The 14898-nt window shown below is 33.1% G+C and overlaps 1 protein-coding gene across 1 annotated transcript in view; it reads right to left on the reverse strand.

Moving 5' to 3' along the window:
* Hcn1 (hyperpolarization activated cyclic nucleotide gated potassium channel 1) overlaps window positions 1–14898 on the reverse strand; it is a 367811-nt gene that overhangs the window by 41403 nt on the left and 311510 nt on the right. The window contains exon 6 of the mRNA XM_026385948.2: window positions 3999–4239. Within this exon, the coding sequence (XP_026241733.1) occupies window positions 3999–4239 (241 nt within the window). The remainder of the gene's footprint in view (window positions 1–3998; window positions 4240–14898) is intronic.

Raw genomic sequence — 14898 nt, forward strand, 5'->3', positions numbered from 1 at the left:
ACACATATATATACCCACACAGACACACACACACACACACACACACACACACACACACATATATACATACACATACACATACATACATACACGCACATATAAAGGAGAAATTCACTATGGTATATTCATATATGTACATGGGCTAGTTTGGCCAGTTGCTTTCCACAGTTCTTTCCTTTTCCCATCCCTTTTCTCTTCCCCTCAATTCTCTTTGGCTACTTCACTGACCTCTCTGCTGTTTTCATGGAATTCCCTCCCCCCTCATTTTCCACTTATTTTCGTCTAGCTTCCACATATGAGAGAAAATAATCAACCCCTGATTTTCTGAATCTGGGCTTAGCATGATGTTCTTCAGTTCCATCCATTTACCAGCAAATTCCATAATGTCTTTCTTCTTTATGGCTAAGTAAAACTCCATTGTGTATATATACCATATTTTCTTAATCCAGTTATCTCTTTATGGACACTTTAACAGGTTCCATAACTTGACTATCATGAATGGCACTACTATAAACATTGATGTGGCTGTATCACTTACTATATGCGGATTTTTGATAAATACAGAAGAGTGGGATAAGCTGGGTCATATGGTGGTTCTATTCCTAGTCTTTTGAAGAATCTCCATTCTGCTTTCCAGAGTGTTTAGACTAATTTCTAGTCCTACAGAAATGTATGAGTGTACTTTTTCCCTCGGATTCTTGCCAGCATTTACTATTATTTGTATTCTTGATGATTGCCTGCTCTAACTTAAGTGAGGTGAAATCTCAATGTAGTTTTTGATTTGCATTTCTCTGATTGTTAGGGGTAGCTACTCTCATGTCAGAACAAGTACACTTTAAGACAAAATTAATCAGAAGAGACAAAGAAGGTCACTTCATACTGCTTATGAGAATCATAAAAACAAGATATAATTATCATTAATATTTATGTCACAAGTTCAGTGTACTTACATACATTAAACAAACCCTTCTGAATACAAATAAACAAATAGACCACAATACAGTAATACTCATAAGACAGGAGATAGAAATGAAGACCACAGAGAATAAGTGGGCCCACCACCCCAAATTAAACCCTAAGCTAAACCCTGTTTTTATTTTATTTTTTTTTTTAAATTTTGTCTGCCTGACTGGAAGGCCCCATTCTTGCTAGGATGCCCATAAATTCTATGGTTGCCCCCAGTTTCCTTGACCATTCCAACATTGATCAACCCCAAAGAATAGAAACTATTTTGAAAATGTGTATTCCAATGTACTAGAAAATCTAGAAGATACTAACAAGATTAACTTCTCTTTCTAACAGGAGAGCAAAACCTGTTATCCAAAGCCTTCAAGAAATCACCCAAAGACCTACAATGACAGCAAAACTACAGACCAACCTCATTTATGAACAGATATCCTACAGTGTGTTAAAGAAATAACACACCAGAAAAAAAATGCTTTTATCTCAGAAATGATCTTATAGCTTGACATGAAATTCACTGACATGGTTGACTTCACTCACAGGTTAATTCACATACATCTAGGGAGACACATATTCCAGTGCTTGTATAAATTCTTAATCATGTTACCAAATATAGTTGTCAAATATTTAAGAGCTTTTTGAGTTCACAAAACATAGTTAAATTCACAATTCTACTCTTTTTTTAAAGAGAGAGAGAGAGAGAGAGAGAGAGAGAGAGAGAGAGAGAGAGAGAATTTTAATATTTATTTTTTAGTTTTCAGCCTACACAACGTCTTTATTTGTATGTGGTGCTGAGGATGGAACCTGGGCCACATGCATGCCAGGCGACTGCGCTACCACTTGAGCCAAATTCCCAGCCCACAAATCTACTCTTAATACATAAAATATAAAGTCCCTAAAATTTTTTCAACATTTTTATCACACCCATCAAAATTGCCTGTGTGATGTGTTTCCTTCAGCAACCCCCCGCCTCCCACACTGGCCTGTATACATATGCTTTTATTTCTTACCCTAGCAGATTTCATTTAGTTCTTTCTTTTATCTTCATTCAAATATTAGTTCTCTGCTCTTTCTAAAGTAGACCCTATTAGATCCTTAGTGTTTCCTAATGGTTTTCCTTAGCATAAGTTACTCAAAGTCTAAGGAGCTAATGAGACAACATAGAAACATTGTGCCAAGAAAGAAGAGTAGGAAGAAATGGAAAGCTAGAAACTTCAAAGTTGCCCTTAATGGTCGGCAAAAATCAAAATAATTAATCTGAGTCAATGTATATTACTCAGCCACTATATGTAAACAGATAATAACCTGAGAGTTATTTTAATATTAGCATTCAGAACTCTTCCTAATAAATGTTAATTGTGACTAAGACAATTTCTTAAACTTATATTTTTTGTAGTTGTAGATGAACAGCATGCCTTGATTTTATTTGTTCCATTTTTATGTGCTGCTAAGGATCAAACCCAGTGCCTCACACATGTTAGGCAAGTGCTCTGTCACTAAGCTACATCCCCAGCCCTAAACTTGACTTATTATTAAAGAAACATTAAGAAGTTTTGCAGAAAGGATGAAATCATCTATTAGCAATTGTGGAAAAATTCTCTTTAGGGGAAAAATATAGATTCTTACCTCACTCTGTATTCACTAGTATACTTCAGATGGATTAATACTAAAATAAAAATGTAATAAAGGTATGTACTACAACAAAAATAGATTAAATTATGATTATAAAGTAATAGTAATAATACATGTGGTAAAAATAAAGAGATGAAAATATGGAAAGCAATTCCCTAATTGTGCAGTGTATAAAACATATTTGAAGGACACAAAATCTCTATTGCCTTAAGAAAGGACAGACTAATTCACATAAATAGCAGTGACGTTGAGAATGTTGAAAGCTTCCATGAACAAAGTTAAGAATCAAAGCCCAACTTTGGAGAAGGTAATTACAGCATATGTAAGAAATGTATTAAGACTGTTTCTACAAATAAGATTTGAAAACACAGTAGAAATGTGTGCAAAGTATAGGAATAAAAAAAGTACACAACTGAGATAAATCTGTGAAGAAATGCATTAACCTCAACAGCAATAGCAAAAATGCAAACTCAACAATAAGTAAATGCCATTTTTATTTGTTAAGAAAACAAAAATAAAAACAAACTGTGAAAGCAAACATACAGTTTTATCTAAAGCATCTTGGTGCTATTTATCTTAGTTTAAAAATACATATGCTCTTTAACCCAGTAACTCAACTACTAGGCAATTTTTTGTAAAAGTGTATATATATATATATATATATATATATATATATATATATATATATATATTAGCCTTATTGTAGGAAAAAGTTGGAAACAATCCAAATTTCCAGACTTTTTGGCAACATGAGCTGCCAATGTAATAAAGGCTACATTTCTCACCCTTCCTCAGAACCAGAGGTGATCCTTTGACTAAATTCTGAATAATCCTATGTGAATATCAGTGATGTTGGCAATTTGGGGGCATATATCTAAAGACCAACTACTAGCTTTTCCTTTCTTCTGTTCTCTCTGCACCATCCCATGGGGAACATGTCAAAATATGGTAGAAAAAAATCAGTTCATCCCATGTGGGCAAGAAGAAAGAAAATTACAAAAGAAACACTCTAGTGTATGACAGACTGATAAAATAAATGGAATCTAGGTTCCTGAAAACTCTTGCAGAGAGAGCTCCAACTCTTTGTGAACCTTGGAATGACAGAAAATTATACTTTTAATCTGGCTTAAGCAACTATTATTTAGTTACAGCAAAAAAAAAAAAAAAAAAAAAGAAAAAAGAAAGAAAGAAACAATACCCCGACCAATGTGGTAGTAAATGCACATGCATTGAACCTGTGCTCATGAAATATGAGATCATTGTAGCAACTTTTGTCAGAATTCAGTTACAAGTTCATATTCAAATTCCACATACTATCATTATTACATGTCCAAAATTCTGGACAAGACATGGATCTTCAACTACTAAAATTTCCTCTTAGTTGCATTTTGTGTTTTACTAACCTCCAAAGTAAGAGCCATCTGTCAGCTTCATTTCTTTACTGGATTTTGTGATGACACCAGCAACACCATGTTGAATGAAATACATTTTTTTACCCACGGCGCCTTCTCGTATGATATAATCTCCTGGTTGAAACACTTCAAATCTCAACTTGCTCAACATGGCAGTCACGAAATTAGGATCCGCATTGGCAAAAAGAGGCATGGTAGCCACCAGTTTTCGACAGTTGAAGTTGACTATCTCCTAAAAATGGCAAGAGTAAACAAAAGTATTAAGAGACATTGTAATCAAATGTGGGAGAAAAGCATGTTTTGAAGTTCAAAAAATATATGTTGCATAATATTGCAATTTTAATTTAGAATAAAAAATACATAAATTCCAAAGGTCTAATATCTACATTCTCATCACTTTCAGGAATTGTTTTTATTTTTAGTTTTCTTCTTATGAAATTTGGCTTTCCCACCACTGAGAACAGTATAGGAATGTAACTGTATTTAATATTTTCTAATTAAATATGTAAATATCTCAATTGGAGAATATCTAATTTCTTTATTACTCTCTACGAGAATTTGACAACCCCAAATGTGGAAGTTTAGTCTTCCTTTCATGTTTTAGTCATGAAGAGAAAAAAAAAACACATTGCTTCCTCTTAGCTATATAACATTACTCTTCTGCATAACACTGTGTCAAACAATTTAAATTGTGCATACAGGGTTATGGTTTCTAAAACAAGGGCCTTGCTGTCTGCCAGAAAAAAAAAAAAAACAAAAAAAAACCACTTTAATGCATTTCCTTAAAGTCTGTCATTCACTTTAGAATGAGAACAATGGAGAGTACAGAGAAAGGTTATCCAAAGGTTATCCAATCTAAAATCATAAATTCAATCTGTGTCTGGGCTGGATCAGAAAATTGCTCTTTCCAAAGCCTCTTGAGTTTCCACTGGAAGTCTTGGGCTGGAGAGAGGCCACGTCCCCATTTCTGACTTTGATTTCTAGGGACAGTGCAATTTTAAATTAAGAGATCTGCATGTTTGGTTTCATTTTGTAGATTCTGGTCCATATTAGACTTACTGTTATCTTTCTGGACCACAATAGAGATATGGGGAAAACATTTTTAATCTTATAAATCAGATATATGATAAAATAGACAATGGTAATCTGAGTTTCACCAGAAAGCCATTTCTTAGAAATTCCTTCACCAAGAACACCCACGAAAATGATTGATCTGAATTTGGAATCTTGCTTAAGAGATACAGAAAATTCTCCTAAGGAGGTGGAAGGAGAGAAAAATGAAATGAAGGTAATTAACTGAGTCTGAGTACTGAGTCCACTACCTTGGGGAAATGTGTTATGCAAACTCCATGATGCTATGACTGAAAATGGTCCCTGATCTGACTTCGTAAGATGGTACCTGGTATCACCTTGGGATAGACAAAAAAAAAAAAATCTATCTGATGAAGAAAGAATATCACATATACCCAACAGAGTACTACTGAGTCATAAAAAAGATGAAATCCTGTCATTTGGGGCAAGATAGTTAGAATTGGAGATCATATTAAATTAAATGAACTAAGTATAGAAAAGCAAGTCACATGATCTCACTATAAACAGACTCTAAAAAATTTGATCCCATGGAAGTTGAGAGAGGTATGCTTGCTGCCAGAGACAGGGAAGAGTAGAAAGGAGTGAAAGATAAGAAGACGTTCATCAATGGGTACCAAGTTAGAGTTAGATAGGAACAAGAAGTTCTGAGGTGCTATTGCATAGTCTTGGAATATAGCTAACAATAATGCATTGTGCACTTCAAAAAGATAAAATAAAAGGAGTTTTAAGTCTCCCTATAAAGAAATGAAAAAAATGTTTAGACAGATGTGTTTGCTTTGATTGGAACATTACAGAATACAAACATCTATAAAAACATAACATGGCAACCCATAAATAAGTACATGGTTTAAATAAATTTAATTAAAAACAGTTCCAGCTGAAACAGAGGGTACATTTTAGATCCACCTGGGGGAGATGGGGGGAGACAGAGCATTTCATACTCAACAATATCCTGTGATTTCAGCAGAACAAAGTAGTTCCTTTAACAGTAGAGCTTCATGAAAGATAATAAAATACTTAAAAATTGGCAACAATAATCAGAAACTAAACAAGGCAACACAGACAAGAGAAAGATATTACATGTGGTATTTGTGCAGCAGCATCTTATCCTGGGTAATTCATACTAACTCAATGATTGGCTGTGTCTGTGGTGATTTGTAATCTATTTTATCTGGTGCTAAACAGTTGGGGTATAAGGTGTGTGACTATCATAATGTTCAGCCCATAGTAAGTGCTCAATAAATATGCAGGCATATGATATAAAAAGGAAGAAAAGAAGGGGAGGGAGAGAGGGTAGTCCTAAACTGGTGGAAAATGTACTCACAAAGATTATTTTTATTCTCTTTGGGAAATAGTCACCTTCAAACTCTCACACTGCTTTCTCAAGCAAGTGTTGTGAGAAACAAGCCTCATATATATGAAAGATATCCTTTCTGCCATTCAAAATAATTTTATAGGAAAAAACACAGGAAAATTAAAGGTGAAATGGAGTTAAAGATTTAGAGATAATGTCATTTAAAAAATTGCAGAAAAATTGGTTATTTCACATGCTCTCACATGTGAATTGACAGAATAATATCGTGTGGGAAACTGAAAATACATTTGATTGTATAAGAAGTAAGTGTTCAAGTGATAATAAAATGGAAAATATTTCATATATGTCCTTTGATTTGGATTATGTAAATTTTTCACTTCACTATTGTCTTACATTTTATTTTAGAAAGTAATTGGAAATATTTTCATAATATTTCAACTGATCTTTCTTTACATAACTTTATAGGAAACTGTATATATTCAAATATATCACTTGAAATTGCTATGCTTATAATATTGCCAGGGTAATTTAATTTTATTACTTTTGTTTGAAGGAATCAATTCATTCTTTTCCTCTCTATATAGAACTTTTACTTCCACATGAATGTGTTTGATTGAAAAAAATCCTCAAAAACAAATTATAGGGAAATATGAAATGAGACACACTTCTTTGGTTCTAAAATCTTTCCTTTTACATATTTTCATACGTGCACATGGGAAAATTATGTTAGATTTATTCTACTGTCTTTCCCACCCAACTTCCCTTTCTTCCCCTTTGTCTAATCTATTGAACTTCTCTTTTTCTTGTCCTACCATGTTTATTGTGGTTTAGCTTCCAAATATCAGCAAAAACATTTGACCTTTGAGTTTTTTGTTTTAGTTTTGGGGTTTGCTTTTTGTACTTAGCACATGTACTTCTGAGTATTAGTTTAGCAGAAACAATCATATTAATGGCTTGAGCTCCAGATATCATCTATCTGGATTAAATTGAAGAAAGTTCACTTGATGATGTCCTGACAATCGTAAAGTACTCCAAAGTACTAAGGCATTTAAGATATTGTTGTTTTTTAAAAAAATATAATCCCTTTTTTACTGCAGCATCTTATAGCAGCAGAAAGTATAGACATATCAAAGACAAACAAAGAAATAAAAACATCAACAACAGCAACAAAAGTCCATGGAGCTGAGAGCATTTCATAGGGACACTGGAGTCAGCTGAAAGAGTACCTGTAGTCAAAGCTGAAACACTTTGAGAAACAAACCACATCATATAACATTAGATGAAACCTAGAGCATAAAATAAATAACCAAGGGCCCATACAGATAGAGAGAAGTGACAAAATAAATTAGACTAGATAAACCTCCTGTTCAAATCTTGAATAGAGACTTCCTTCTGAAGAAAGTGAGGCACAGTTTCCCATTCTTCTGGGGTGGGCTGAGCTTAGTGACTTCCTTTAAAGAGCATAAGAAGGAACAGGGGAGAAGGCACAGCTTTACTGTGGGGAAACATGGCTAATACCACTTCAAACAAGATTGTCAATGTTAAATCAATAGTGATAACTAATGCCCATTACGTGTACATTCATATGGCATAATGAGGACATTTTATTTCTGTGGTGTTCTTCCCAACGTCCATTAAACTAGTTTAAACATGATGAAAACATCAATACACCCCAATTGAGGCCCATTCTACACAAATCTTGACCAGCATTACTCAAGTCTGTCAATATGATCAAAAACAAGGGAATTCTGAGAAAATTGTCACAGCTAAGAGGAAACTAAGGAGACATGATGATTGTGTAATGTCATTTCCTGATAAAACTCTGGGACAGAAAAAAGAAAATTCAATAAAAGCCAAGAAAATCTGTATAATGTTCAGAGTCAAACAATAATGCCTCAATACATATCATTCATTTACTGTGAACATACTAATAGTTTGGCACCATGATCAAGTGAGGTTCATTCCAGGGATGCAAGGTTGGTTCAACATAAGGAAATCAATAAATACAATTCATTACATCAATAGACTAAAGATAAGAATAATAATATGATTGTATCAATTGATGCAGAGAAAGCATTGACAAAATACTGCACCCCATCTGTTCATAACATTAGAAAAACTAGAAATAGTAGGAATATACCTCTACATTGTAAAAGGTATCTATGCTAAACTTAAGGCCAATATCATTTTACATGCAAAAAAAAAAATGGAAGCTTTCCCTTTAAAAACTAGAACAAGACAGAGATACCCTCTTTTACCACTTTTATTCAACATAGTCCTTGAAACTCTAGCCAGAGCAATTAGAAAAATGAAAGAAATTAAAGGGCTACAAATAGGAAAAGAAGAACTCAAACTATCATTATTTGATGATGACAAAATTCTATACTTGAGGATCCAAGAAACTCTACCAGAAAACATCTAGAATTAATAAATGAATTCAGTAAAGTAGCAGGATATAAAATTAATACCCATAAACCAAATGCATTTCTATACATCAGTGATGAATCATCTGAAAGAGAAATTATGAAAACTATCTCATTCACCATAGCATCAAAAAAAAAATAGTTGGAAATCAACTTAGCAAAAGAAGTGAAAGACCTCTATAATGAAAATTACAGAACAAAAAGAAATAAATTGAAGAAGATCTTAGAAGATGGAAAGATGTCCCATGCTCTTGGATAGGCAAAATTAATGTTGTTAAAATGGCTATACTACCCAAAGTGCTATACAGATTCAATGTGATTCCAATTAAAATACCAACATCATTCCTTATAGAAATATAAAAGGCAATCATGAAATTCATTTGGAAAAATAAGAGACCCACAATATCCAAAGCAATCCTTAGCAAGAAGAGTGAAGCAGGAGGCATCACAACACCAGAACTTAAACTATTTTACAAACCTATAGTAACAAAACGGCATGGTATTGGCACCAATTTAGACATGTAAACCAATGGTACAGAATAGAAGGCACAGAGACAAACCCACATAAATACAGTTATCTCATACTAGACAAAGGAGCCAAAAACATGCATTGGAGAAATGATAGCCTCTTCAACATATGGTGCTAGGAGAACTGGAAATCTATATGCAGCCAAAGGAAAATAAACCCCTCTCTCTCACCATGTACAACACTCAACTCAAAGTGGATCAAGGACCTAGGAATTAGACCAGAGACCCTGTGCCTAATAGAGGAAAAAGTAGTTCCAAGTCTTCATCATGTCAGATTAGGCCCTGAATTCCTTTACAAGACTCCTAAAGTTTAAGAAATAAAATCAAGAATCCCATAAATGGCATGGATTCAAACCCAAAAGCTTCTTTTAAGCAAAAGAAACAATCAATGAGGTGAAGAGAAAGCCTACATTTGGGGAGTGAACTTTTGCCACATGCATGTCAGATAGGGCACTAATCTCTAGGATATATAAAGAACTCAAAAAAATTCACATAAAAAAACCCAATTAATAAATGGGTTAAGGAGCTGAACTGACACTTCTCAGAAGAAGATATACAATCGATTAACAAATATATGAAAAAATGTTCAACATCTCTAGTAATTAGAGAAATGCAAATCAAAACCATTCTATGATTTCATCTCATGGCAGTTATCAAGACTATAAACAACAATAAATGTTGGTGAGGATGTGGGGGGAAAGGCACACTCATACATTGCTGTTGGGACTAGGAATTGGTACAACCACTCTGCAAAGCAGTATGGAGATTCCTTAGAAAATGGAATGGCACCACCTTTTGACCCAACTATCCTACTCTTCAGTCTATACCCAATAGCCTTAAAAACAGAATACTATAATAATGAAGCCACATCAATGTTTATACCAACTCAATTAACAATAGCTAAACTGTGAAAGCAAATTTGATGTCCTTCAATAGAAGAATGGATAAAGAAGTTGTGGTATATATACACAATGAAATATTACTCAGCATAAGATAATAAAATTATGGAACTTGCAGGTAAATGGGTGGAGTTGGAGAATATCATGGTAAGCAAAGTAAGCCAATCCCAAAAAACCAAAGGCCAATTGTTTTGCTCTGATCAGTGGACACTGATCTGTAATGAGGGAGGGCATTATAAAAAAATAGTTACAGCACATGTACCATACTAAAATAAAATAATGATATTAAAATAGGTGAAATTGGGCATGAGGTAAATAATATCACTCTATAAAAATAAGTAAAGTAGGTAGTAAGTAGGATCTTTGTATTATTATGCAAACACAAAGTATTCTAAAATAAAAAGGTTTATTAAATATGTAATCGCTAGAATTTTTAAATTTTTTTAATTTTTTAGTTGTAGTTGGAAACAATACTTTTATTTTATTTATTTATTTTTATGTAGTGCTGAGGATCAAAAACAGGGCCTCACACATGTGAGGCAAGATGTCTATCGCTGAGCCATAATCCCAGTCCCAGTCGCTAGTTTTTATAAAAATAAAAGAGGTATTTTGTCTTGGGATTAAAGCACATTTTCTTTAAACACTTATCTAAAAGCAAGGTCAAAAAAGATTTATTAGTAAATATTTGAAAACACTCATATTATAATGCAGTATGATAAAAAAATACCAAGGGGCTGAATGTATCTCTTTCTATTGCTCAGCTAAACCATTAAGAGCAAAAAAATTATGAGTATATTATCATTTTCACCCCTAGGCATATGTTTCTCTCCACATATATATTTTACAAACACAAAAATCCATAATCATCTCAAAGTAGGAAATTTATTTTGCTCCATCAAAGGTACCAGAAATGAAGAAATTTCTTCCTTAAAGAAATATTATCACATAACTTAAATAGTACCAATGTATTTTCTATTTTAATATATTTTAAGTTGTCAACTAGCAAAAAAATGGATTTCTAAGGTTACTGATTTCATCTCTTCTTAAAATTTCAAAATCAGCTCACATTAAGAAATTAATTTATACATGAGATTATTATTTTTAAAATTATTTGGATAAAATAAGCTACAATAACTCATAAAGGCAAATGCCAATTTTTTTCTTATATATGTTAGAGAAAGGTGTAAAAGGAAAAAAAGAAGTCATGTAAGCAAAAGGAAGATATTTTGGTAGAAAATATTGGGGGAGGGAGCAGGAGAAAGAAAGGGTACTGGGGAATGAAATTCATCAAATTATATTATGTGCATGCACAAATATGCCACAATGAAATTCACTATTTTAACAATTATTGTATACCAATAAGAACTAAGTAAGTTAAAAACAAAAATATATAAAATAAATGACAATAAATATTTAGTGTAAAGAAAATTCATTTCGTAAATACACTATTTATTAGGTTCTTGAGAGTGGACTTGCTTAACTGATGATAATTATGACAAGTGTCATGATCCATAGAGGATATTTTGCATATAAAAGGAACAATATGTTTTAAGTGTGCTGTCAAAACAAATGCAAAGAATGTATTTCTGAAATAGTCTTTGAATAAGTTGTCACACAGTAAATTGCATGAGGCTTGCAGCTTCATTTATTCTTTTGAAGAAAAGCTCAGACAGAACAGTAATTGCCCAGAAAGAACAGGCTGGCCGTCTTGGCACCTGGAGAGTATTTTCTCCCTCAGAGCTTGCCAACTAAGTTCTAAAATTTCTAGCTGGAAACAAAACATTGAAAAGCCAAATAAATACACTCAGATGCTTTGGGAAGTGATGCAGATTATTCCCTCTAATATCTCAAGTTATTTAAAAAAAATGTTATCCAGAATATCCTAAGTTAGAACCCAAAGTGTAAATATATTTATATTAGTTGAGCAGGTATTTTTTTGGGGGGATGGGGTGGGTAATTGGTATTGAACTGAAGAGTACTCAACTACTGAGCCATATCCCTAGCCCTATTTTGTATTTATTTAGAGACAAGGTCTTACTTAGTTGCTCAGTGCCTCCCTATTCTTGAGGCTGGCTTTGAACTCGCTATCTTCCTGCCTCAGCCTCCCATGCTGCTGGGATTACAAGTGTGCATCACTTACACCCAGCTGAGTAGGTATTTTAAAGATTATATGAAACAAATAATTTAACATAGGATTTTCCTGGGCCCTGCTATTCAAGCAAACTGAACAGTCATTCAAAACTTCTAAAACACATGCATGCATACATGCAGACACACACACAGATACACACACATCCAATATTTACTTTTGGATGCTTTTTGCTATATAGAATGCACTAATCCTGCTACAGAATAGTGCTAAGACTTTAAATAAATTTTCATCTCTTAAAAATGACCTATATGACAATAAAAACCACAACAAAGAACCTGACTTTGCTCTTATTTTGACATGATGTCAGTTTATTTCAGATATGAATGCCTTTGTCTTCAGAGTTCTTCCCATTATTTTGCTAAAGTATGGCAGGGTGATTCACATTCATTGTTTGGTCATAGTGTGGGAAGGTTTTTTCTTAGATACAACATATACATAGTTACCTTCACACTTTTTTCCCCCAGTACTGGGGATTGAACTCAGGAACACTCTACACTGAGTGACATCCTAGTCATTTTTCATTTTTTTTATTTTGAAATTAGGTTTAACTAAAATTCCTAGGTTGGTCTTGAATTTTCTAATCTGCTGGTTTAAACTCACAAATAGCTGGGATTGTAGATATCCACTGGTGCACCTAGATAAATGTGTACATTTTAAGTGTCCACAAATCTTAAGTGAATTTGTTCAAATCTATACAACTGTGTCACTCCCAGATCCAGATCCAGAACATTTTTTAAATGGCTTTGTTTGGCTCCTGCTCAGCCAATCCCAGAGGTTCTAGATATTCTGATTTCTATCACTGTAACATGCTTTGTGTTTTTCAAATTCATCTAACTAAAATCACTTGCTATGTAGTCTTATTTCTCGATACTTTTTCTCAACATTATGTCAATATGATCATACATGGGTGGTCTGTTGGAAATTCATTCATTTTTTAAAAAATTTTTGGCTGTATTTCATTATTTGGGCATGTCATAATAATATTTGTACATCCTGCTTTTCATGATAGTTGAGTTGTTTCAAGGTGTAAGCTAATAAAATAAAGTTGTAATGAACATTCTCAAGTCATATGCTTGTTTTTCTCTTCTATGTGTTACAGTGCATTTTCTAGTTAATAGATTAAGCATATGTTTAAGGTAAGGTAGCCCTAAAAGTTTTCCTAGATGATTATTATTTTGCTCTCATTCCAGCAATATATAAAGTTTCATTTGGTCAAGATCCATGACAAAGTTTGATTTTATCATTCTTCTGAATTTTAGCCACTTGTGGGTATGTAAAGATGTGTTATTATTTTGCTTTTTACTTTCTGTAGTTTTGATGGAATTTCCCTATGGGTAATGCCATCATATACATTTTCTTAGCCAGTTGGTCAGTTGAACATCCTGTTCTGTGAAGTACCAAGTCAAGAGTTTCTCCCTGATAGGAAAGGTTGCAGAATACAACAGACACTAGTATGGCAGTATGTATAAACGTGGCTGTATAACCAATGTGATTCTACAATCTGTACATGTGGTAAAAATAAGAATTCATACCCCATTTGAATCAAATGTATGGTATATGATATGTCAAGATCATTGTAATGTTTTGAGCAACCAATTTAACAAAAAAGAAAAAAAGAATACTCAGGGACTCAGGAGGTTGAGGCAGGAGGATTGCAACAAGGGCTGGGGATGTGGCTCAGTGGTTAAGTGTTCCTGGACTGAATCTCTGGTATAGCTTGTAATATAGCTCAGAAATTATCTTTTTCCGAACAATAATTGCATTAGCAGATTATAATTAAAAGAGAACCATATTTCCATATAGATGCTATAACTCAAATTTATGTTTATAGGATATCACATATTTTCAAGCATATGATAATAAATAAGACTTGACTATTAAAAAAAAGAGTTTCTCCCTTTTTTTCTACTTCAGTTATTTTTATATCTTTGGCAAGAGTTGTTGTGGGAACATGCACTACACTGTCTTTGCCTCATCTGTGGGTTGTCCTTTCATAGTGTAGTTGTTTTGTTGGGTAATTTTTTTCCCAGTTTGTTTAACTTTATAACAACCAGTAAAAATGAGGTATGATATGTTTAGAATGATTTTTTACCCATAAATCTGCACTTCACAATCATATACATTATGATACCCTAGGAAAGTTTAAGCAACATCTTATTTGGTTATTATAAAAAAGAATAGAGATATTTTAAGGTTCCTGCTAGCACTATAATTCTATATTGATAACCTAAATATCACTATGGAAAGTTCAGTTTTGTGAAACATCTAATTCGGCTCAAATCTACAACAATATTATTATTCTAAATAGAGTATTTCTAAAATGAGTTAAACATGGCAGTTATAAATATAATTACCATGATAGTACAAAAGAATCATACAGAAATCGAAACAAAATGGATCAGTTGTTACACTGCTGAATTCCTATATTCCAACACCCTATGGTTTTAGACTATGCAGAGCATATAAGAGTTTCCTTCTGAGA

This window comes from Urocitellus parryii, chromosome 1 (assembly GCF_045843805.1).
Source record: "Urocitellus parryii isolate mUroPar1 chromosome 1, mUroPar1.hap1, whole genome shotgun sequence".
Classification (NCBI taxonomy): Eukaryota; Metazoa; Chordata; class Mammalia; order Rodentia; family Sciuridae; genus Urocitellus; species Urocitellus parryii.